Source organism: Solea solea (genome assembly GCF_958295425.1).
Source record: "Solea solea chromosome 4 unlocalized genomic scaffold, fSolSol10.1 SUPER_4_unloc_14, whole genome shotgun sequence".
Lineage (NCBI taxonomy): Eukaryota > Metazoa > Chordata > Actinopteri > Pleuronectiformes > Soleidae > Solea > Solea solea.
In genome coordinates, this window is record NW_026704004.1 from 119,364 (window position 1) to 130,154 (window position 10,791).

General features: G+C 42.4%; 1 protein-coding gene across 2 annotated transcripts; it reads right to left on the reverse strand.

Annotated features, from left to right (window-relative positions):
- Positions 1 to 205: 205 nt before the first annotated feature.
- On the reverse strand, positions 206 to 9,963 carry LOC131449241 (hexokinase-2-like). 2 transcript variants are annotated; one of them, XM_058622081.1, is made up of 11 exons: positions 9,815 to 9,963; positions 8,959 to 9,049; positions 6,315 to 6,477; positions 5,570 to 5,718; positions 5,374 to 5,493; positions 3,690 to 3,785; positions 3,399 to 3,498; positions 2,838 to 3,021; positions 2,400 to 2,555; positions 1,843 to 2,076; positions 206 to 1,326 (listed from the first exon to the last, which is right to left on the reverse strand). In XM_058622081.1, exons 2-11 carry the CDS (start codon positions 9,025 to 9,027, stop codon positions 1,134 to 1,136), a joined length of 1,464 nt encoding a protein of 487 aa, XP_058478064.1. In that variant the 5' UTR covers positions 9,028 to 9,049; positions 9,815 to 9,963; the 3' UTR covers positions 206 to 1,133. The 2 variants fall into 2 exon arrangements, with proteins under 2 accessions (XP_058478064.1, XP_058478065.1); XM_058622082.1 differs by lacking the exon at positions 5,374 to 5,493.
- Positions 9,964 to 10,791: the final 828 nt, after the last annotated feature.

Sequence of the window (10,791 nt, forward strand, 5' to 3'; positions counted from 1 at the left end):
ACGCAGAGTTAAAGTAAATGCTAAAGCTAACATGTAGCTTCAGCAGCACCGTGACGTACATCCGCCTGATACGGCACACAAGGGCGGCGCTTAGTCCGAGCTACAGCAGCAGCAACAGAAGAAGAATCATTAGCATATTAGCTTAGCTTTGATTTAAAAAGTGCTCTCCTAATATAACAATTTACAAAGTACACGATACAGTACATGAAACAAGTACATGATACAGTTTATGATACAAGTACATGAAACAAGTACATTATACAGTACATGATACAACAAATATACACAAATAGAGATGTTATGATCAGGCCTGTAACCATGACAACGAAATATTGTACATTTGCAGTGGTAAATAAATGTGTGTGTGTTCACAGTGTAGTTCCCTCTGCTCTCCAGCAGGGGGAGGCAGATTTAGAGGATTTTTAATTTTTAGAGGAAATGTGTGTATTGTGTTTGTCTCTCAGTGTGAGACACATCACGCGTTTGTCTCTCAGTGTGAGACACATCACGCGTGCTTGTATCTCATTGTGAGACACATCACATGTTTGTCTCTCAGTGCGAGACACATCACAAATGCTTGTCTCTCAGTTTGAGACACATCATATGTTTGTCTCTCAGTGTGAGACACATCACACGTTTGTCTCTCAGTGTGAGACACATCACACGTGCTTGTCTCTCAGTGAGACACATCACACGTTTGTCTCTCAGTGTGAGACACATCACACGTTTGTCTCTCAGTGTGAGACACATCACAGGTTTGTCTCTCAGTGTGAGACACATCACGTGCTTGTCTCTCAGTGTGAGACACATCACACGTGCTTGTCTCTCAGTGTGAGACACATCACACATGCTTGTCTCTCAGTGTGAGACACATCACATATTTGTCTCTCAGTGTGAGACACATCACATATTTGTCTCTCAATGTGAGACACATCACACATGCTTGTCTCTCAGTGTGAGACACATCATGTTTGCGATGACATGTCCTCCTGAGTGGACACAGCAGTGACACAGGAAGTGACATCATGTTTTATGCAGAGAAACGTGGATTAAACTGGGATTATAGATTTTTAATTTGATGAAACTTTTCATTGTTTTTTTATTAGAGTGAATGTGGTGAGCATGTTTTCTCTTCATTTCTCTTCCTCCTCTTCGTCATCATCTTCACCCTCACTCTCGTCTAACAGCCGGGACTGAAGAGCGAGTCTCTGAGCCACCGCTGTTACCATGGCAGCGCCTTTCCCACTGCCGTCCTCTGACACCAGGAAGCTGAGGCTGCACAGAGGAGCGAGGAGGCGCACGGTGGCCTGCAGCTCGTCACTGAAACTGAAGCAGAGAAGAAGAACTCACTCATGTACATGTATGTCTCACTCAGTCATATACATCTATGCCTCACTCAGTCATATACATCTGTGTCTCACTCAGTCATATACATCCATGCCTCACTCAGTCATATACATCTGTGTCTCACTCAGTCATCTACATGTATGCCTCACTCAGTCATATACATCTGTGTCTCACTCAGTCATATACATCCATGCCTCACTCAGTCATATACATCTGTGTCTCACTCAGTCATATACATCCATGCCTCACTCAGTCATATACATCTGTGTCTCACTCAGTCATATACATCTGTGTCTCACTCAGTCATATACATCCATGCCTCACTCAGTCATATACATGTATGCCTCACTCAGTCATATACATCTATGTCTCACTCAGTCATAAACATCCATGTCTCACTCAGTCATATACATCCATGCCTCACTCAGTCATATACATCCATGCCTCACTCAGTTATATACAACCATGCCTCACTCAGTCATAGGTCTGTCTTACTTGGGGTGTTTCCTGTAGACTGTCCCGTCCACCCCCACCGTGGTCTTCAGATGGTCCAGGCCACGGCTGGTTCTCATTCTGTTGGCAATGGTTGCCAGGGCGGCGCCGCAGAGGCGGGCAGAGCGCGAGGAGACGGTGTCACAGACCAGACGCACCACCCGCACGTCAACCGGGTCCCACTTCAGCTCCAACTGGGTCAGAATGTTCTGGGCATTTTCCAGACCAGCATCTTCTCTGAGGCACAGACAGGAACAGGAAGTGAAGACACATTTATGATGGACATAAAGATGGGGTCTCATGATTGGTTCATTTAAATCAACGATCTGTTATGTGTTTGTATTAGAGGTATTGATTGTATTGATGATGATGATTTCATGATGATGAGGTCATGATGAGGTCATGATGATGAGGTCATGATAATGAGGTCATGATGATGAGGTCGTGATAATGAGGTCATGATAATGAGGTCATGATAATGAGGTCATGATGAGGACATGATGATGAGGTCATGAGAAAGATCTCTGAAGCTTGTTGTGTTTCCTGAGGATTTCACTCACTCTTCAATCTCAGAGATGAACTTTGTCTGGAAGCTTCCTGGTGTCTTCAGAGCTGAAGACATTTGTCCCTGAAACAGCACTTTGTCCTCCGTCAGACGCACAAGCACCAGGCGAACGATTTCCCCCAGATACATTCCACTGATCATCTTCTCAAAACTGCAGAAAACAACAGAAGCAACACATTCAACGTGAGAAATGAAAGCATGAGCATAATCCATGAGACACTGAGACACTGTGCTCTCTACGTCTTTAAGTCACCGTGAGACAGGAAACTGAAGTTTGTAACGCACTCACTCTCCCACACCAAACCCCAGAGAGAAAACCAGTGATTTAGCTGCGGGGGACTCAGGAGCTGCTGCTCCTCTGCTGCCTCGTGTGGTCACTTTGTGTCACTGAGCTCAGACTAAATGAAATGTTTCAAATATAAAACGAGCGTACATGTGGACGCCGGGGTTGATGGACATGTTGTCCACCGTCAGGTCAAACTCTGTCAGGATGTCCCTCAGGGAGTGGTCGTCCCCGAAGCCTCCCCACTCTGTGTTAATGCACATGCGTCCGTCCTCACCCTCCACACGCTTCACGTTCTTCATCTCCTCCATGTAGCATGCGTTTGTTCCTGTACCTACACATGAACACATGAACACATGAACACATGAACACATGGATCCATGGATTCATGGACACATGAACACATCAACACATGGACACATGGACACATGAACACATGGACACATGGACCCATGGATTCATGGACACATGAACACATGAACACATGGACACATGGACACATGAACACATGGACACATGGGCAAATGAACACATGGACACATGAACACACAAACACATAACATGGACACATGGACACATGAACATATGGACACATGAACACATGACATGGACACATGGACACATGAACACATGAACACATGAACACATGAACACATGAACACATGGACACATGAACACACGACATGGACATATGAACACATGAAAGGTTACCGATGATCATGCCGATCTCACAGCTCTGGTCTCTGTAGCCGCAGCTCATCATCGTGCCCACTGTGTCATTCACCATGGCAACCGAGCCAATATCGTAGTCCTGGAGAGAGGATTTCATCAGATGAAAGATGGGTTTAATCTGACTCCTGAAATGATCAATCTGTGAATATCATGACTTTATTATGGATCATGTCATAGCTGATCAATTCTTGAGAAATGTCTTCACACCTGAAGATACTCAGATTGAAATGAGAGAATCAATGCATAAGCATTGATCTAGGATTAACTCACTCCTCTCCTGTGAACGGCATCTTTCAGCAGCTTCACCACATCTTCTCCCTCCACTCCAGAACAGTTAAAGCCTTTAGTCCAGCGAATCAGGATGCTCTGTTCAGACCAGTGAAAATAATGAATTAATCCATGAAATAAACCAGATTAAACCATGAAATAAACCAGATTAAACCACATATATGCATGTTGTCTTGTCCACAAAGTCAAATACCGTAACATAAAAAAACAAACACAAATGGATCATATGACTCAATATGACAGCACTGAACCTGAACCCCATTAGAACCCTAACCGTGCCTTGGCTTCCCCAACTGAAGCAAACTGCAGCTCCTTAAAAACCTCGTAGGTCTCCTGATATATCATCCTCTTAGTAACTAACTTGGGGGGGTAACCAATCAATTTATATGCAGGAGTTACACTATTCATCTATAAACTGAACCAGTAACAGTTTATAAACAGTGGCATATACATGCAAATGTGCTGTTTTTCAGTGAAGCATCACAACCAACCTTATATTCATGTGACCAGTGGCACAGGTTCAAGTTAAAGTTAACATAGCAGCGCAGTAACACAGAGGATCTAAACCTGAAAAGATACAGATCTAGAAAATAAAACAAGACAGGAAAATAAAATAATATGGTAGGAATCTAAACAAGACCATACATAATCCAACATTACAGCTGGCTGATTCTGTTGTCTTCATTTGTCTTTATTAAAGTCAGCAGTGGATCCTTGAACACTGAGTGCACAGACATGACTTCCCCACTCGCGACGAACCTGCGGCAGATGTTTACTTTGCGACACAGCGATCACAGAACAACTGCGCCTCTGTCTGACGGAACTGCACTCCTCTCTGGTGAAGAACCCGTTCCACACCGTGCTGAGGTCAGGGTATATTCTCAAAGTAGTCCCCTTATACTTTACTTCGTGCTGCATGGACCATCTCAAAGCAACGTCCTTCTCCCGGTACCGATGCTTATAATATAAATGAATTAATAAAGAATAATTATTAGGAAATAAAGATAGCAGGGCCTTGGCCATCTTCACTCCCTTTGGGCAAATTCAGGATGCGGAGGTTAGCTCTGCAATCTATTTTCCAGGTTTTCAAGGGGGTCCAGCAGGGTTTCATTCTGAGCCTGAAGGGATGTGACAGAAGCTTCAGCTTCACAAATCCGTTGAAAATGATCACCTGTCAGGTTTTCTGCTGCAATGAGTCAGCCCTGAAAGGAGCTAACTTCGTCCCGTAGCCCATCCACTGAAGCTTGACTCCTGGATTAAAGTGGTCACATCTTCCTTACAGTCGGTCCGCTGCTGAGACAGTTCTATCATCAGTCACGGACACAGTATCTCCGTTTGCCGTCGCCAGGTCTTTCCATGTCAGTAGACACAGCCGCCATTCTTGCTAACTTGCTAGCTATGCTATACTATGTTGTCTGGTGGAAGTTGAGAGTCTCTGTGATTTAGGATTATCGCTCTTCATCTCACTGTCGTGAGGGTTCAACAACGATATTTATGTCAGTGTCACGCTTAATATTTGTGTAAAACTTTGATTGTTAAAGTTATTAAGAGAGTTGATCGAGAGTCCCTCAATCCATCAGATTAACATTTGACTGATCAGATTAACAGGCTGTGTGTGTCTTTCTGTCTGTCTGTCTGCCTGTCTGCGTGTGTCTGTGTGTGTCACCTTGTCGATCTCCAGCTGCTCACAGGGGAATGAGAAGGTGAATCCCAGAGGAAGAGTTTGTCCCTTTAAATTCTGAGCATCAATAAAGTCACTGAGGCAGGAGGCGATGTGGTCAAACAGCTGGACACATGAACACACGAACACATGAACACATGGATACATGGATACATGAACACATGAACACATAAACACACACCTGTTCTCCAGGTCCCAGCATCATCTCCTGTGGGATAGAACAGATCTGACTGTCCATCTTTAACACTTGCTGCTCGTCCTCACAAACACGAACATGAAGAACACGGAAGTTTGTTCCACCGAGGTCCAACGCCAGGAAATCACCTTTCTCTGTCACAGCAAACAACAACAACAATGTGTAAACATGTAAACGTGCACATGTGTAAGCGTAAATGTGGAAACTTGTTAATGTGTAAACATGCACATATGTAAGCGTTAATGTGTAAACTTGTAAATGTGTAAACGTGCACATGTTTAAGCGTAAACGTGTAAACGTGTACATGTGTAAACGTGTAAACATGTAAACATGTATACATGTAAACATGTAAATGTGTAAACATGTAAATGTGTAAACATGTAAATGTGTAAATGTGTGAACATGTAAATGTGTAAACGTGCACATGGGTAGACGTGTAAATGTGTAAACATGTACATTTGTAATTGTGCACGTGTAAATGTGTAAATATGTAAACATGTAAATGTGTAAATATGTAAACATGCACGTGTAGATGTGTACATCTGTAAACGTGTAAATATGTAAACGTGCACATGAGTAGACGTGTAAACATGTAAACGTGTAAATATGTAAACGTGCACATGTGTAGACGTGTACATCTGTAAACATGTAAATATCTAAACGTGCACATGTGTAGACGTGTAAACATGTAAACGTGCACATGTGTAAATGTGTCAATAAAACATGTTACCTGTTCCGTCAGGTGTGGCTCTGACAAACGTGGGCAACATCTTCACTGCAGCTCTGTGGTGAGAATGTTTCCCCAAACCCAAGATCAAAGACTTATTTAGTCGACAAGAAATGTCTCCAAGTTTCTCCAGAGACAGATGAAAGGGCTGTAGGTGTGTCTGCACCTGTCCACACACACACACACACACACACACACACACATAATAACCCAACTGTCAGTGTTTTGTATATTTTTACAAACACATTGTTAAACTAAAATATTATAAATTATATCTACACACTTTGTCCACAGGAGGGCAGTGTTTGTCACGGTGAGCCTAAACATTTGGAGTTTATAACTTTTTTTACCCTAACCTTTAACCTTAACCCCTTACCTTGAACTGTAACCTTTACCCTTACCTTTAACCTTAACCTAATCTCAAGTATAATCCTAAAACTAGGTCTTAGAAGAAGGATATTTTGTCTGGTCCTCACTTTTTTTTCAGGATTAAGACACACGCACACATAAGGTGTGTGTGTTTTCATGTTTTCATGTTTCAACACAGAGGCTGAGTGTTGAAACACTTGAGTGTTGAAACACAGTTGAAACACACTTTCTTCACTGTGTGTGTGTGTGTGTGGTTTTCCACTGCAAAAAGTACCTACTCAACATGGGCGGAGTCATTACTGCACAGCTGCACGAAACTGCCGTGACTCATTAAATACACCAGAGTCCTCTGTTAAATACTGACATTAAGACACTTCCTCTGTAAGATACTGACATTAAAGACAGTTTCTCTGACATTAAAGACATTTACTCTGTTAGATACTGACATTAAAGACACTTTCTCTGACATTAAAGACATTTCTTCTGTTAAATACTGACATTAAAGACACTTCCTCTGACATTAAAGACACTTCCTCTGACATTAAAGACATTTCCTCTGTTATATACTGACATTAAAGACATTTCCTCTGTTAAACACTGACATTAAATACACTTCCTCTGACATTAAAGACATTTCCTCTGTTAGATACTGACATTAAAGACACTTCCTCTGACATTAAAGACATTTCCTCTGTAAGATACTGACATTAAAGACACTTCCTCTGACATTAAAGACATTTCCTCTGTAAGATACTGACATTAAAGACACTTCCTCTGACATTAAAGACATTTCCTCTTAAATACTGACATTAAAGACACTTCCTCTGACATTAAAGACATTTCCTCTGTTAGATACTGACATTAAAGACACTTCCTCTGACATTAAAGACATTTCCTCTGTTAGATACTGACATTAAAGACACTTTCTCTGACATTAAAGACATTTCTTCTGTTAAATACTGACATTAAAGACACTTCCTCTGACATTAAAGACATTTCCTCTGTTAGATACTGACATTAAAGACACTTCCTCTGACATTAAAGACATTTCCTCTGTTAAATACTGACATTAAAGACATTTCCTCTGTTAGATACTGACATTAAAGACATTTCCTCTGTTAAAATACTGACATTAAAGACACTTCCTCTGACATTAAAGACATTTCCTCTGTTAAAATACTGACATTAAAGACACTTCCTCTGACATTAAAGACATTTCCTCTGTTAAAATACTGACATTAAAGACACTTCCTCTGACATTAAAGACATTTCCTCTGTTAAATACTGACATTAAAGACACTTCCTCTGACATTAAAGACATTTCCTCTGTTAAATACTGACATTAAAGACATTTCCTTCATCATAGTATAAAATAGCTCTGAACCTGAACCTGAACCAGGTAACAGGTTATCATGCTAGTGGAAACACACCTGAACTGAACCATGTTGAGGCGAGGCAGTGGAAACACACCATGAGATCAGTCCTAGGACCAGGACTAAGATCAGTCCTAGAACCAGAACTAGGATGTGAGACCGTGTCTCAGGTCTGTGTTTGTCAGTAATTTTCCACAAACACGTTCGTTCACGTCTCGTCTGCTTTGTTGTTTTTTTTAATCTCTTCACCGTGACTTGCCTTCACCTGCTCAGGTGACAGTGTGGGTGGGGCCAGACTTCATTCCTGCCTTCACCTGCTTAGGTGACAGTGTGGGCGGGGTTAGACTTAATTCCTGCACCATGACGCTGCTCATCTTCTAAAAACAAGATGTGTATTTTTCTGCAGCAGTGAATAAATATGACGACAGCAACTAATTCATATTTTTATTAATAATACAAACATAATCTAAGTAATGTGACTGACACGCCCCCTGGCTCCTCCCATTGACTTATACATGAGACACAGTAAAGATTGAAGAGAGCGACTGTCTCTCAGAGACAGGCTAACAAGCTAACAGGCTAACCAACTAACAACATATTTCACAGAGGTGAATCACTGTTATGAGTAAAGTCAGGTAAAAAAATCAGGTAAATCAGGTACAATCTCTAAATTGACCGTAGGTGTGAGCGTGGACAGTTGTTAGTCTCTGTGTGTCCCTGTGATGGACAAGTGATCTGTCCACAGTGTGACCCCACCTATCACCTTATGTCAGCTGAGAGTGGCACAGCGCCCCCTGTGGCCCTCATGTGGAAGAAAAATAAGAGTTCTCTGACACACTTGGATAAGGGAGTGGGAGGAGCCTCTGCAGTCACACGTTCATAAACTCAGATCATGTGACGTGTACCTGACTGAGCGTGTTCGGTGGGATCCCGTCCACGTGCAGCGTTGCCGTCTCTCCACTCATGTTGCTCATCAGAGGTCAAAGGCCAGTTCACCTAAATCACAAAACACCAACAGCTGTTTTTTTTAATGATAAATAACATGATTAAACTACATTAGTGATGATGTCATCCCTGAACAGCTGAAGCTGGGCTTCAAGTCACTCACTGACTGTGTGACTGAATAACTGACTGAGAGTGAACTCCTCAGTAAAGGATTTGTCACCGTCGCCCCCTGCTGGTGCTTCTATCACATTTCAAAGACCACTCCCACTTCTACAGTCTAAATATTGACAAACAGATCTTATATTGACCAGGGGGCGGAGCCACAGGACAGACAGGATCTTCCTGACGGACGCGTTTCAACAGGAACCTGATGTTTGGGAGATACTGTGTGTGTGCATTTGCGCGTGTGTGTGTGTGTGTGTGTGTTTGTGTGTGTGTCACCTGCTCTGAAGAATAATGTGACAAACATCTGAACATCAACTGAAACAGGTTTGGTTTCAGTTCAGAAACAAAGATAAACTGAAGAAATGAACTGAACACATAAAAACGACAGGATCATCACACTGACATTATAAAAGGATCAAACTGTAGAAGCATGGTGATCCAACATGTTCTTTTTCAGATCTTTGGGGTTTTTTGTTCCCCCACCCCCTTGTATAATGTTTATACACTGCTAAAGAAAAACAATAAAAATAAAGTATCAAAAAAAAGATAAACTCTGAAGGCAACACACACACACACACACACACGCGCACACACACACCTCAACATTGTCATCAGGTGAAAAGTAAAGATGAAATAAAGTCAAAGTGTCACCTGATTGTGTTGCTGCTGAGTCCACTTCCTTTATGAATGAACGAGTGAGTGTGTGAAGGTGTGAGTGAGTGAGTTTACACCCACTCTGCTTCAGGGGCGTGACCACATGAATGTTTCCCAATTCTTCTTCTCGTCATGACGACAACATTTAAAGTCAAACGTATTTGTTTGTAAAGTTATAGGCAGGTAACCACACCCACACCTGTCAATCACATGTGATCAGCTGATCAGGTTGAGGACGTTAAATGAAGAGTCTGTTTTTGTTTTATTTGATTTATCGTGTTGATGTTTTATTGTTTTTTACACAAACAAACAAGAGTGTGTGTGAGTGAGTGAGTGAGTGAGTGAGTGAGTGAGTGAGTGATGAAAGACAACATTGTGTCACATCGTTACAAAACAACATTTCATCAGTCACAGGAAACCAAGTGGGTCTGTGTGTGTGTGACTTGTCAGAACCAGTCGTCCTCATGGAGACTAAAACCTGGTCCTAATGAGACAGAACCTCATTTCTGAGGAACTGGTTAAGTTTAAGACTAAGATTTGAATGTGGTTAAAGTTATTAACGTTCAGTGAGAACCTCCTCCTCGTCCTCAGGCTCCTCCTCCACAGGCTCCTCCTCCACAGGTTCCTCCTCATCGTGGTCTCTGACCGGGCTTCTTCAGTTGCAGGTGTTTTCTGAAGTGGACTGGGTGGTCTGCAGCTTCTGAGGTGGGCGTGAACGATGTGATCGCGCTGATACCAAGCTCCTCCCCCTCCCGGTCGTCTTCATCAAAGCGCAGGTCGATGACGTCACTGTTCACAGGCAGAAGAGTTCAGCTCTCACAGGACAAGTGAAGTGCAGAGAACAAGAGATTGTGAAGTGGTGAATCTTACTGTGAGTGAAGTGTGGATCCAGACGCTCGGCTCTCTGTGAGAACATGATGAATGGATGAATGAAAGCAAACACTGTTCACTCTCACTCATTCACACGCCAGTCA